This window comes from Somniosus microcephalus, chromosome 4 (assembly GCF_052327205.1).
Source record: "Somniosus microcephalus isolate GS21.2 chromosome 4, FLI_Smic_1.0, whole genome shotgun sequence".
Lineage (NCBI taxonomy): Eukaryota > Metazoa > Chordata > Chondrichthyes > Squaliformes > Somniosidae > Somniosus > Somniosus microcephalus.
Genome location: NC_140990.1, coordinates 87380131 through 87395352, shown reverse-complemented (window position 1 = coordinate 87395352; position 15222 = coordinate 87380131). Strand labels below are relative to the sequence as shown.

The 15222-nt window shown below is 47.4% G+C and overlaps 1 protein-coding gene across 1 annotated transcript; it reads right to left on the bottom strand.

The window, feature by feature from the left end:
* Positions 1–12390: 12390 nt before the first annotated feature.
* Positions 12391–14963, bottom strand: LOC147119451 (uncharacterized). The gene is given in 1 exon segment (XM_085985043.1): positions 12391–14963. A coding segment is annotated over 1 exon segment (924 nt). The 5' UTR covers positions 14211–14963; the 3' UTR covers positions 12391–13286.
* Positions 14964–15222: the final 259 nt, after the last annotated feature.

The window sequence follows — 15222 nt, the reverse complement described above, 5'->3', positions numbered from 1 at the left end:
ACACAGACTGCAGGAGAACGGTACAACAGGTGTTTACTCAACGTGGCTCACACTGGAACTGATCTGTAGAGATTACTACTCAGTGCTATATACAGGTGTGGTCACTGCCGGTACTGCAGTATACATGAGCTGTAAAAGATAGTTCCCCCCTTAAAGGTATATACATTACAATTCCTCCCCTTTTAGATAACACTCATTTAACAATTAAATATCAAACTAATTACAATTAACACTTTTAACATGCAACATTAGCTGAAAATAGTCTATTTATATATTCAGTCTTTGGGGAGGCTTCCTGATCCTTTCTGGATAGCGCCTTTCCCGAGTGTCTTGCTCTTGGTGCGGAGGCGATTCTGGCCCCCTGTCATTGGTTGGTTCATCAGCTTCCGATGCTACTGTTTCTGGGGTAGATGCGACCTGTACGTCGGGTTCATCACCAGGTACGTATGGGCGAGGCATGGGGTTGACTTGTTCCTGTGACTCTAGGATCTGGTCAGCATGGCGTCTCACGATGCTCTCCCCAACGTCCACTGTGTACATTAGTGGGCCCTGCCGTGTGCATATCGTTCCTGGCTGCCATTTTTCTGTTCGGTAGTCGCGGGCCAAGACTGGTTGCCCTACATTGAAGCTCCTTGTTGGCTTCTCATGGATGTGCTGGAATTGCTTACTCTCAACATCTCTTCGTACGTTTTGTCTGAGCAAATCCAGGCGAGATCTTAACCTTCGGTTAAAGAACATCATGGCTGGGGCCTGGTTGGTGACTGCATGTGTCGCATTCCGGTAGGCGAACAGGAAATTGTCCACCTTGTGCTGCAGCGGAATGTTGTCATTGTACATAGCCTTTATTGCCTTCTTAAAGGTTTGTACGAACCTCTCAGCCAATCCATTTGTGGCTGGATGATACGGGGCGGATGTGTAATGCCTTACCCCATTCTTTTTCAAGAACCTCCGGAACTCTTCGGACACAAACTGTGGTCCGTTGTCGGAGCAAATCTGTTCTGGCAAGCCATTCCTGGCAAAAATGGTCCGTAGGACTGCAATAGTTTTCTCCGTGGTGGTGGAGGACATTTTGATGACCTCAGGCCATTTTGAGAGCGCATCCACGGCTATTAAAAACATTGAGTCCATGAATGGACCAGCAAAATCAATATGCAGCCGTTGCCATGGAGATGAGGGCCACTCCCATGGGTGTAGAGGGGCCTGTGTTGGTGCATTTTGGACTTTCTGGCATCCTGAGCAGCTCTTGGTCAGGTCCTCGATTTGTTTATCGATTCCCGGCCACCACACATAAGCCCTGGTTAGGCTTTTCATTTTTACCCCTCCCAGATGACCCTCATGAAGCTCATTGAGCACTCTATCCCTTACCTTGGGTGGAATTACCACTCGGGATCCACACATCAAGGTCCCCCGGCACATTGACAGCTGTTCTCTCCTTGTCGAGAATGCTGGCAACAGTGAGTCGCCATGTGCTGGCCATCCCTTCACCGTCAAATCATATACCCGAGACATTGTCGGGTCATTTCGGGTTTCCTTTTCGATACAAACGTTAGTTACCGGTAGGTATTCAACGATAGTCGAATGGAATATTTCGACAGGATCCACTGCTGGTGCTTCCTCCGCAGTAGGCAGTGGCAGGTGTGATAGCCCATCAGCATTTCCATGCTGTTTCGTGCCCTTATATTCAATCTCATAGTGGTGCGCCCCTAGAAAAAGTGACCATCTTTGTAGTCGTTGCGCAGTCATCACCGGAACGCCCTTCTTCGGATTAAAAATGGAGACAAGAGGCTGGTGATCAGTCAGCAAGGTGAATTTCTGCCCGTGCAGATAATGATTGAACTTTTTCACTCCCCACACTAGGCTGAGGGCCTCCCTGTCAATCTGGGCGTAGTTACGCTCGGCTGAGGTTAGTGATCATGACGCAAAGGCTATTGGCCTCTGAGCCGTCCGAGAATTTGTGCGACAGCACCGCTCCAATGCCGTAGGGTGACGCATCACATGCCAACCGAATTGGTAATGCCGGGTTGTAATGGGCCAATACCTCTTTCGATGTGATTAGTGTTTTGCTCTTCTGGAAAGCTCGTCTACATTCGTCACTCCACTTCCATATCACCCCAGTTTGCAGTAGGGTGTTCAGTGGGTGTAGTATTGTAGACAAATTTGGCAAGAACTTATGATAGTTGTTTACCAGCCCGAGGAACGACCTCAGTTGTGACACATTTTCCGGTGCTGGAGCCTTGACTACTGCCTCAATTTTCTCTGGGGACTTATGTAACCCCTCTTTATCAATAACGATACGAGATCTGTTTTCTAAAAAACTCGCATTTGGGGCGGTTAGCTCGGAGTCCATATTCCTGCAATCTAGTGAGCACCTGCTCCAGGTTGGCAAGGTGATCACTGTCATTTTCGCCCGTGACCAGGATGTCGTCCAAATAACACTGGGTCCCTGGGATCCCTTGCAGGACTTGTTCCATTGCCCTCTGCCAAATAGCCGGAGCTGATGCTACCCCGAATACCAGCCGGTTGTATTGGTAGAGACCTTTATGGGTGTTGATTGTGAGGTATTTTTTTGATGCTTCTTCTACCTCCATTTGCAGATATACCTGGGCCAGATCAATCTTAGTGAAGCGTTTCCCTCCAGATAGCGAGGCGAAAATATCTTTCATCCGCGGAAGTGGATATTGTACGGTGTGAAGGACCGGGTTCACTGTTACCTTGAAGGACCGGGTTCACTGTTACCTTAAAGTCCCCACAGATGCGAACCTTCCTTGGTTCCCCAGGCGTGCTGCTCAACGACTTTTTCATCACAGGGACGATGGGTGTAGCCCACTCGCTCCAGTCTACCTTGGACAGTACACCTGAACGTTCCAGACTCTCCAGCTCTGCTTCGACGGCTGGGCGGATCGCATAAGGTATCGGTCTGGCCTTAAAAAATTTTGGGCTTGCGTTTTCTTCAATTTTAATCGTCGCTGTCATGCCTTTTAGTGTTCCGAGTCCTTGCTGGAACACTTCTTTCGCGGCAGTTAGGATCTTTGACAGTCGCCCAGGTGTGACGTCGTCATCCTTTTTGTCAGCCACAGTCAGTGCCTGTATGGAATGCCAATCCAGTTGTATTATCTGGATCCATTCACGTCCCAGTAATGGTGATCCTCCATCTTGCAATACATACAGGTCTAGTTTTGGTGTTTCCTTACCGTTATATATAACGGTCACCTTTATTTTTCCTTTGGGGTAGACTTTTTTGCCCCGTTTACGTCTTCAAAATAATTTTTGTGTCTCTCAAGGGTATGTGTGAGAATAGCCGCTCATAGTCCCGTTGGTTTATGACTGTTAGGGCTGATCCTGTGTCCAATTCCATCTTTACCTGGACTCCTGCTATCTTGAGAGTGACCCAAATGGTTCGGTGATCCTCCGTTGTGATCACATTATGTAGTTTCAGACAACTCAGTTCCCTGCTTTCGGAGTCGTTATCTCTCTTTTGTTCGCCTGAACTATTCTCCGTCATCTTATGTACCTTCTTGTACTTTTCTTTGGTAGGTTTCTTATTGCTGGTTTTCTTTCCCGACCTGCAGACTCGTGCTATGTGTCCTACTTTTCCACACTGTCTGCACACTTTGTCTTTGAACCAGCAATCATTCTGGTCGTGTGTTGTTCTGCCGCAGCAATAGCACTTCTCTGTTCTATATGACATTTTGTTTGTGCCATATTCTTGCGGTCTCTGTTGTATCTCTGCAGTGCCCCATGCTGCTGCTTCATATGATACCGCAATGCTGAAAGCCTTTTCCAGCGTAAGGTCCTTTTCAGATAAAAGCCGTTTCTGGGTTCCTTCACTTTGAAGCCCACACACAAACTTGTCCCTTAAGCTATCTGCCAGTCCCGCTCCAAACTGGCAGTGTTTTGATAGTTTGCGCAGTTCTGTTAAATAATCAGCATTGCTTTCATCCTTATGCTGGCTCTGTTTGTGAAACTTGAATCTTTCTGCTATCAGCAGCGGTGTGGGGTTTAAATGTTCCTGTAGTATCGTTACTTTGTCTTCAAAACTCTTTTCCATTGGCTTCGTTGGGGTTACTAGATTTCGTAATAAACCATACGTCTTTGCACCCATTAAATTTAACAATACCGACGCTTTCTTGTCATCTGACACCTCATTTGCCTTGCAGTATACCTCTATTCGTTCGACATATGTAGTCCAATCTTCGACTTCATTGTCAAATGCGGTGATACTGCCACTCTTCGGCATTTTGGGTGTGGTTTAAAATGGCATCTCCCAATGGCTTAAAATGGCGTTTCCCGCACTTTCCTTCCTCCCCCGCTGCTGCCAACACCGCTCTCGGCGGTCCTCGTGGCAATGGCGGCACCTCGCGGGTTTCTGCGCGTCTCTCTCTCTCTTCAACGCTGCTCGGCCCTTGAACACCGGCTGCGCCCTGTGCGCTCTGCCCTCTCTCTCTCTCTCTCCCGTCGACACTGCTCGGCCCTTTGCTGTGCCGCTCGGTCGGGCTCTAGCCCGCCGCTGTCCGTGAAGGGTCTGCGCACTACCGGTTGCCAGCCCGTTTCGCTGGACCACCTCGACTGGAAAGCCAAGCCTGGCTCTCGACAGCCTCCCCCGCAATTCTCGAGTCTCTGCTGGATGACTGGGCGGTTGCCCGTGGTCGACGCCCGAATCTCCGGCCTTGACCTCCAATCCACTGATCTCCAGGAGCGAATCCCCGGGAGGTGATGCAGAGTTGCAGGTAGGTTCGAACTTGCCTTGCCGCCAATGTTGTGTCTGTGTATAATAAGACACAGACTGCAGGAGAACGGTACAACAGGTGTTTACTCAACGTGGCTCACACTGGAACTGATCTGTACAGATTACTACTCAGTGCTATATACAGGTGTGGTCACTGCCGGTACTGCAGTATACATGAGCTGTAAAACATAGTTCCCCCCTTAAACACACACAATTAATAATTAAATCACAATGTGATCGTGAGGATCGATTATCGCCTCTTGATACCTTCCATGCCCACCGGTCGAGGAAGGTATTGTTGTGGAGTATTTTAAACCAACACTCGACACAAGGTTTTAGATCGAGTGTCAAGTCGTCTTTATTGCACCGGTGGGGAAACAGTCTGCTTTGTCTTAGCCAGACTTTTCCAAATTGTTACAGAAAACGCTACATTTTTATACATTACAATAAGTATGGCCACCTCATGTTAAATTCATTCCTGCCACCTGATTGGATCTTGGCCCACACGCACCTTCACGGATTGGTTACGATACTTAATATAAACATGTATAAGCTGCCTCCTCAAACAATCACTCAAACTGCTGAATGCTAATTAAAAGATACCTTGGACTGTGACCTAGGTAATAAAGTTCTTACGGGCATTTGAAATGCTGGACATCCTGTCTCCATTTAATTGTTTAATATCTCTCCAAAGGTCAGCTATCTGTGACCGCATCTTTATGGATGTGGTCTTTCATGTTCGTCCCTGTCTTCCTTACACCTTCAGTGAAACTGCCAGCGATGTCAGTTTAACTTTTTCCCCACTGCAATCCCCCCTTTTGGTACTTGGCCCTTGCCCAAGTTAAACCACATGTATAAGCATCGCTGTGCCTCCTGCCCCATGCGGTGATCAGGCGCTGGTTCTGGAGGTCCTGCATTCCCATTATGTCTAGAGCAAACTTCTATTTTCCAGGTCTTTCCGAATCGCTTTAGCTCTTTGTTTGGTCTGTTTCCTTTTACAAGCGGTGCATGCTGCTATTCCCCATCCTATAGCCATGACTAACTGTACTATCACTAATATATAAGAAATGATGCGGATCCATGGGTGTATGTTAACATTCATTCCTCAATCCCACAGCTTCTCATACCACGGGACTTCCTGTAGCTCTACCCCTATGTCCCTTTCTAATTCCCCAAGATTCCTTTGCAACACTATGTATTGTTTCACCATCTTAATTAAATCCTCTTTCATGTCTTGCAGACCCTTTTGCAGGCGGGGTATTAGGGGCCCCTACCGGATCTTCATAATTAACCAACTCGTCCTTTAGACTATCTGGCACATTTAGTTTTATCTCCTCCCTTGAATGTACATACACCAATCTGGTGTGTCCAATTGTCGCAGGAATCTTTGGCATAAAGCAGAAGTTAGGCATTGTGATTGCACATACAAGGTTACTATATTGGTACTCAGTCTCTGTGGTGACTATACAATACTCCCCTTCGCCTCTATATCCCGAGTAGGTGTGATGGTGATCAACATGTGATAATTCCAACACACATCCCTCTGTCTTATCATAGCCGCACTCATCCTTAGGGCCTTCTCCTACCGGATGTGGGCATAGCATAAGTGTGCCTTTCCCGTGGCATCCATTTAGGGAGACTCCTCTCATAGTGCCATTCTTCCTGATGGCATCGGTATCAATTGGATAGTATTGGAGGTATGTCTCACCCCTCACTATGCCTATGTTTGTTACCTAGTACTGTGGGTATGGAGTCATGTCTAGTCCCACCACTGGTATCAGGAGTACCATGTCTATCATTGCTGTCACTTCTGCTTTACATTTTTGTATCACTGGATATACTCTGGTCATCCCTTTGAGGGTACAAGCACTCGGAGGGCCTGGATTCTGGCTCAGGCCATAGAGCTGTGTGCTGTTAATCCAGTCTAGTACCTCATCTTGCTGTATCTGTACCAGATTATGTTTTAACTGTCCGGTGATCCATTGGCCATGGGCATGGCACAAGACTCTCCCTACCCCGTCTTTTGCCTGTTCCTCATCTCTATGGTTTAGTTTGTTGATAATGCTAGCATGGTCCTCTATAACCTTGATTCCCTCGAGTAATTTTCTTATCGTATGTCCTCCTAACTCTGATCCTTGTCGAACCAAACCAGTTTCCTTCTCTAAAATCTGCTGTATTACCCTTTGTAGTCGTTCCACACTACTTTGGACTCCTTGCATATCTAGGGCATTAATGAATGATGTCCCCGTGTTTATTCCCGTGAGCATATCGGTTCCTAAGCTCCTCATAATCCTTTGGTGGAATGCAGCATGTCCCCTAAAACTAGTAGCCCCTGTCGCATCAGCAGCTTGGTTAATTACACTCTTCATCATATATGCATATACAATTCTCCAGTTTTAGTAAACCTTTCACAATATCCTGGCCATTGTAACATGGTTAAGTTCATTAGCACCGGTACAATTTCGTGTCTCACGTTACCATACAATTGTTCTCCCTTGGTAAATAATACTAGTCCATTCATGGGTCCAGGTTTCATATCTGGACATTGTAGCATCCTCGGTTCGCTTGTCTCATCTTTCTGTGTATTGGGAGCCGTGGATGAGACTCCGAATGTGATTGTTCCATTAAAACATGGTGCTTCTTCATCATGTACTTGTCGTGTAATCTGGGATGTCCCTTTGCTTATTTCGAGTCCCAGCAGTAATCCCACCTTCATGGTGAAGTTTCCCTGTAAATTAAGCAGAAGCCTGGTCGTCACCAGAGGTTAGTTTATCTCCGGTGTTTATTCCATTGTTCTTGTGGGATTTAAGATCAGATGGGTTATTGCTATATCGTTTTAATTGGGTCCAATGTTTCCATCTACCCTTGCCCCTCATATCTATACATGCGCACGTATCGCTGGTCATGATAACCTCAAATGGTCCGGTCCATCTAGGTGAGAATCCCGATCTCTCTGGCAATATTTTAACAAATACCTGCTCGCCCACCTTGAGTAGGGGCTCCGAGGCCCCCTGCTTTTGTGTATTTTTATCTCTGATGTCTTGTTGTTCTTTAACTTCTTGTTTGAGCTCTTTCAATTGATTATCCAATGTTTGTACGTAATTCCTAATTTTATCTTTTAAGGGTCCTAGTCCCTCACTACCAGATCCTACTCCTTCTGGCAGACACATTGCTCGTCCAGTCATGAGTTCGGATGGTATCAGTCTGGTCACCCTGTTTGGGGTGGCTCTCAGCCTCATCAGGATACACAGAAGGACATCCACCCATCCCTGTCCAGTTTCGGCTGTGGCCTTACTTAAGGCTGTTTTCAGGGTTCTGTTCATTCGCTCTACCATGCCTGAGCTTTGCGGATGACAGGGGATATGGAACTTCTGTCTTACTCCTAGTAGCTTACAAGCTTCTTTCATTACCTTTCCTGTAAAGTGGGTACCTTGATCTGAATCTATTTGCAACGGGACCCCCCAATCTCGATATCACGTCGTATGCAAATATTCAGGCCACAGTCTGAGCACTACAGTCTCTGGTGGGGAATGCTTCCATCCACCTTGTAAACTGGTCTATGATCACTAGGCAGTATTTCTTCCCTCTGCTGTTATTCTACCTACTGCTATTGGTGTAGGCATCTCTGTGTCCGCTGCTGCTCTTGCTGCCTGATCAGCTTGCTCACTATCTTACGGTTTATTTTAATCACTGCTACCTCCTCATGCTGTATGTGTCCTCCTCCAGAGGTTACATATCCTCTCCTATTCCACGCTATCATATAATCATGCACTACCCCAAACGCATATCTACTATCTGTGTATATATTTTTTCATTTTCCTTTTGCCAATTTCAATGCTTCCGTGAGAGCCACTAGTTCTGCTACCTGAGCTGAGGTTCCTCCTTCGAGCCCTCCCTTTGCGACTGTTTCTCCGTTCTCGGATACTACTGCCCAACCGTGGGTGGCTCCCCATTTATATCTCGGCGAGATCCGTCTACATAAAAGGAGTTTTGGGGATTTTCAAGGGGCGATTCTGATACGGTTCCTCTGACCTCTTCTTCGATTACTAACTGACACTCGTGTGCCTCACCCTCTGATAGCATTCCCTCTGCGGGGTTGACTCTATGTTCCCTTATAATCTGGACTGATCTGTCCTTGGGTATCAATACTGCTTCCCAAGCTGCCCTCCTTCTGTCTGATACAGCCTTCATTTTGCCTGTGTTTAGCAGGTCCACACAAATTTACACCAACAAGAATTTCACCGTGGCCACAATAAAAGTCTGGTTTTAATAGGTTAATTAACCTCAGTAACTCCAATTCAATCCAGATCAATTTCTTTTTAACTAACCAGTATCACTTGGAAAAGAAAGAAACCATAGCTTCGTTTTCTTCCAGGCACATTGGCAACTGTGACTTCAAGGCTGAAGCTTATCTTTTGTAACACAATTAACAAACTTAAAACAACACACGCTTGTCCATCATTCAAGACAAGTCTTCAAAGGGTTAAACAGCTTTTAGCTCTCTGTACAAAAGAGTGGGTGGAGTTAAAACAAATACAACAGACATTTTTTTCCAAAGACAGAAAACTTCCCCACTTTTAACACACACTTTCACACAAACCGAGATTCCAGCATTCCTTTTAAGATTCCTTTCACTCAGCAAATCCTGTATTTTACTTGTTTTGCACAGAAGCTGATAGCATCTGTGTCGATAAAACTTACATTTTTTCCTTATTCCCTTTCTTAAATTACTGGTACTCGGGTACAATTTTGGCACCGTTTTTGGTCCAAATTCGAGTCCGTCTACTCACTCATAATATGCGCGAGCCACTAAAGTGATGGCCTTTTCTTCCTTTAATTTTGTTTCTTTAGCCCATCATTCTCTTTCTTTACCAGTGGGTCGTTCGGTTGCCCATCGTTTTTAACCATTTTGTCAATTAATCTTTTATTTTTGTCCGCTAAATAGCGTTTCAGAGACCCCATCAGTCCCCACTCAAGTTTTTCACTTCCCATGGTTAATTCAATTCAATTCAATTCAATTCAATGTTATTTGCCATATGTACTAGTACAATGGAATGCTTACTCCCCGTAGGGACACGTCAGCTATTTTTACAACGCCGTGTTCAGAAAGTCAATTCTTTGGCATCCAGTGGCAGTGGGAGTACGATGTCCCTCAGCTGCTCCGTCCTCCTCCTCACCGCGGCTTCCTCCTCACTGTTGCCGGCTCGGCTCCACATGTGGTGGCCTGCTTCTCCCGCTCACCCTCTGGCCACTATTCCCGGCTCCCCTCCTCCCAGTTGGACTGCGAGTCGTCGTGGCTGCTGCTGCTGCTCGATGCACTGCGCTGCCTCCGCCCGACTCGCCGAACACATCCTCCGGTCGCCGCGGCCTCCACCTCACCATCGCCGGCTCCACGGTCCGACGGCCCGGGCCTGCTTCTCCCGCTTCCGGTCCGGCCTCTGGCCGCCATGCTCGGCTCCCCTCCTCCCAGTCGGAATGCCTTCCTGCTGAGGAGCATCCGGCCGACGTGCTCTAGCGGGTCATTGTCAGCGGTACGTCCCGTACTTTACTCTTGCAGAGTGAGACGGTAGTTGTAACAATTTTGTTCTGCCGATTTGTTGTCAGAGGTATGCTTAGCACTACTTGCAACTGGAGTTGTCAGAGGTATGCTTAAACTTTCTGCACTACTTGCAACTCAAGCTGTCAGAGGTATGCTTTAGACTTTTACTCCAAAGTTAATGCACTACTTGCAACTCGCCTATTTTATTTGTTGTCAGAGGTATGCTTAAACTTTCTGCACTGCTTGCAACAATTTTTTCGGGTAATTTGTTGTCAGAGGTATGCTTAGTACTACTTGCAACTGGAGTTGTCAGAGGTATGCTTTAGACTTTTACTCCAAAGTTAATGCACTATTTGCAACTCATACCCTGCCTATTCTTCCGCGCGTTTCACCCTAACCCCAAGACCGCTTGACTTATCGATTCAAGCCTTTTAGTTCTTTGATTCCAAAGGGGGCGGTGGACACCAGACAGTGTTGCCTTGTCCTAACTGTACGTGGTATTTAAAAGTACTCATGTTTTTGGCTCAGCTTCACTCGCCCACGCCTCCCGTCCGTGTGGATCCTGTTTGTGACGCCAATTGTTGTGGAGTATTTTAAACCAACACTCGACACAAGGTTTTAGATCGACAGTCAAGTTGTCTTTATTGCACCGGTGGGGAAACAGTCTGCTCTGTCTTAGCCAGACTTTTCCAAATTGTTACAGAAAACACTACATTTTTATACATTACAATAAGCATGGCCACCTCATGTTAAATTCATTCCTGCCACCTGATTGGATCTTGGCCCACATGCACCTTCACGGATTGGTTACGAATCTTAATATAAACATGTATAAGCTGCCTCCTCAAACAATCACTGAAACTGCTGAATGCTAATTAAAAGATACCTTGGACTGTGACCTAGGTAATAAAGTTCTTACGGGCATTTGAAATGCTGGACATCCTGTCTCCATTTAATTGTTTAATATCTCTCCAAAGGTCAGCTATCTGTGACCGCATCTTTATGGATGTGGTCTTTCATGTTAGTCCCCGTCTTCCTTACACCTTCAGTGAAACTGTCAGTGATGTCAGTTTAACTTTTTCCCCACTTCAGTATCAAGTGAACCGGTGGACACCGCCTGCTCCCTCTCCAGGGCCACCCAGGCACGGACAAGGCCACGGGAGAGAGGCAGGCAGCCAGAGTGACTCCCCCATGGGCCCCGCCCATCCTGGGCCTACAAATTGCCGTTTTTGTCAGGCCCAAGAGCAGGTCCAGGAGAAGATTCTCCGACTTACCCACCCCCCCACCGCACCAGGCGGGCAAAGAGTAGGAGCGTGGGGCTAAAGTGCAACCAAGAGTTGAGGAGCAGCCCCTTCAGGTAACTATACAGGGGCTGCAACCTCTCACACTGAATATATACACGGCCCGTGGACTCCTCTAGGCCGCAAAAAACACATCTGGCCTTGGAGTCCGGAAGGGAGCTTAAAAACTGTTTAACGACAGCTCCCTGCAACAGTCTCCACCCCAGATCCCCAATGGTGCAGGGAAGGACCCTAGCGTAGAGAGCCCTCTATTGGGGAACCTCGCCTCCGACGGACAGAAAGATGACTCACCAGTCTGCTTGAGATTGGGCAATAAACCAATCAATAAATGATACAGAAACCCGAGTCCCCGGGTCCTCAGCCCTGGTGTGAAGTACGCTGCCCGCCAGTTTTCCATAATTAGCTCACACCTCAGGCCCCGCCCAGTCTGGTTTAATTACTAAATGTTTTCTAACTCGAGTTCAGGCCTGTCATTCTGAGGGAAACTTAGGAGGCCTCAATTTTTTTGTGTGACCTACCTGAGAGGCTTTAATAAACTGCCAATAAGATTTTATTTTAAAGGTGGAAAGAGGTGAAAAACGCCACCAGCGATGCCTCAAAACTCACGGACAGAGAAATCCACTTCATCAGCGCCCCTGCCACAGGACTCAATATCCACCCCCTCCACCACTGGTGCACTGTGTCTGCAGTATGTACGGTCTACAAGATGACCACGGTCAGGCCGTGTGGAGTCAAGGGGCAGGCAGCAGAATGGATGGAAAGATCGCAGCAAACTTCCCTGAACTCCAACCCTCTGATTTCTGTTTTGTAGCCATCTTTCCATCCATTCTGCTGCCTGGCCCTTCACTCCACACGGCCTGGCCTTGGTCATCTTGTCGATCTTACAAACTGTTTATGGATAGCAAGCTGGTTAAAAAACAGAGAGTAGGGGTTGGGCGTAGCTACTCAGACTAGCAAAAGGTGGGAAGTGGTGTTCCACAGGGATCGGTGCTGTTGTTCACCATTTATATAAATGGTTTGGACTCGTGAATTGAAAGTACAATTTCAAACTTTGTCGATTACACCAAATTGTGAGGTAGAGTTAATACTGAGGAAGACTGTGACATGATGCAAGCAGATATCAATACATTTTCAGAATGGGCCTGTAATTAGGAAATACATTTCAATACAGCTAAGTGTGAGGTGGTATGTTTTGGTGGGAAGCATAAGGAGGCCACATACTACTTGGGGAAAAGAAAAGAGTCTAAATGGGTAGAGGAGCAAATGGATCTCGGGGTCCAGATACACAAATCACTAAAAGTAGTGACGCAGGTTAATGAGGCCATAACAGGAGTAAACAATGGACTGGGGATCATTTCTAGAGGAGCCTTCTGCTCCGGGCCTGGGAGCTCTGAACCATGGCCGAGAGTGGCTGGGGCACATTTCATACACTCCTCAAGAAAGGCCAAAGTGCCATTTACCCCTCTCAGTGTGGCCCTGAAGGACTGTGTCCAGGCTGAAGTTCTGTTCCCGCCATATGATCGTCCCCCCAGATTGTCCTTTCTGAGCTCCAGCCAGGTGATGCTAAACACTCAGGTGGGAAAGACAAAAATCTACAACAATGTGTTTAACACAAAGCTGATTTATTTGACTGATTTATCCAGAATATTAAACTCCAGCCCAGTTACAGGGGTTATTAACATCAGCAGAAACAAACCCCAACTGTCAGAATGAACATGGTTCAGTCCTGGATGTGATTAACAGCAGCAATAACAGCAGAATCCAAACCCTGCAGTGACTTGTGAACTCGCTGGTGTGCCAGCAGGGTGGATGACTGAGTGAATCCCTTCCCACACATGGAGCAGGTGAACGGCCTCTCCCCAGTGTGCACTCACTAGTGTGTCAGCAGGTTGGATGACCGAGTGAATCCCTTCCCACACACGGAGCAGGTGAATGGGCTCTCCCCAGTGTGAACTCGCTGGTGTACCATGAGGTCAGATGACTGCCTGAACCCAGCCCCGCAGTGAGAGCGCCTGAACGGTCTCTCGCCAGTGTGAACACATTGATGGCACATCAATTCCCTGGAACTTTTATAGCACTTCCCACAGTCCAGGCACTTAAAAGGTCTCTCATCAGAGTGAGCGCGCTGACGATTTAGCAGGGTAGATGACTGAGTGAATCCCTTCCCACACTCAGGGCAGGTGAACGACCTCACCCCAGTGTGAACTCTCTGGTGTCTCAGCAGATGTGTTTTGCTTTTAAATCTCTTCTCACAGTCAGAACATTTAAAAGGTCTCTTATCAGTGTGAACAAGTTGGTGTGTCAGCAGGTGGGATGAACGAGTGAAACACGTCCCACACTCGGAGCAGGTGAACGGCCTCTCCCCAGTGTGAACTCGCTGGTGTTTCAGCAGGGTGGATGACTGAATTAATCCCTTCCCACACACAGAGCAGTTGAATGGCCTCTCTCCAGTGTGAATACGCTGGTGTCTCAGTAGGTGAGATGAATTAGTGAAACCTTTCCCACACTCAGAGCAGGTGAACGGCCTCTCCCTGGTGTGACTGCGCTTGTGTCTCGATAGGCTAGATGATCTGCTGAAGTCTTGTCCACACACAGAACACGTGTACGGTTTCTCCCCACTGTGAATGGTGCTTTCTGCTTCCATATTCAAAGGCTGATGATATTCAGGTCCTGATGAATTGAGTGACTGTCAGATCTTGATGCGGTGTTTGGTTTGAGTTTCCCGTCAGCAAATCGTCCCCTTCCAATACCTTGTAAAATGAATTTAAAACAGGAAACAGGGAGTGTAAGAGAGAACCCACAAAAAGAGGCAGGTTGTGAAATTGAGCTTAATGAATCTGGTAATTTGTGGGGCTGGCACCAGAAAAAAGTGACCATGAAAGCTGCCAGATTGTCATAAAATCCCACTGGTTCACTAGTTCACTGGAACCTGCCACCCGGTCTGGGCCTACACAAGACTCTGGCCTCTATGTGAGGAGAGAGGGGCGTCAGGGGGAGGAGGCGAAGGAGAGGGACTCTATACATCTGCAACTCGACTCGCACTTTGACAGAACCTGCCAAACCCCAGACCTCCACCACCTAGAAGGGCAAAGGCAGAAGGTGCATGGGAACACCATCACCTCCAAGTTCCCCAAGTCACACACCATCCTGCCTTGGACACAATGGCCTTGCCAGCGACACCCACATCCCAAGAATGAATTAAAAATCTGTAGATGTAAAATAGATTAAAAGCCTCTACAGAAATACTTGTTCCTAAAACATATTCTGTTACATTGTAGGGACAGTGTCTGTTTAGCAACCTAATCTCCCCCAGAATCCACCTCCCTTGACAGTCTCACATTGGAAATTGTTGGGTCCTCCTGGGCTCAGAAGTACTGGGGGTTAAACCCAGCAGCTTCTCCTCCATCTCCACTCCAGCTCAAACTGAAGCAACAAAAAGACCTACACAGGCGGCCAGGGACCGACTTCCGCATCCAGCGCCCGCCCTGATACAAGCCGGCTCTGGATTGGTGGCTGTGCTATGTCGATCCAGTTGTGGTTTCTCCTGTCTGGTCACTCCCGCGCATGCTCAGCTCACACTGCCCGGGTGATTGATGGGAGCTTCCGACCAATAGGGAGTGAGCAGGGCAGGGCTGGAGGAGCGAGCTGGCGGTGGG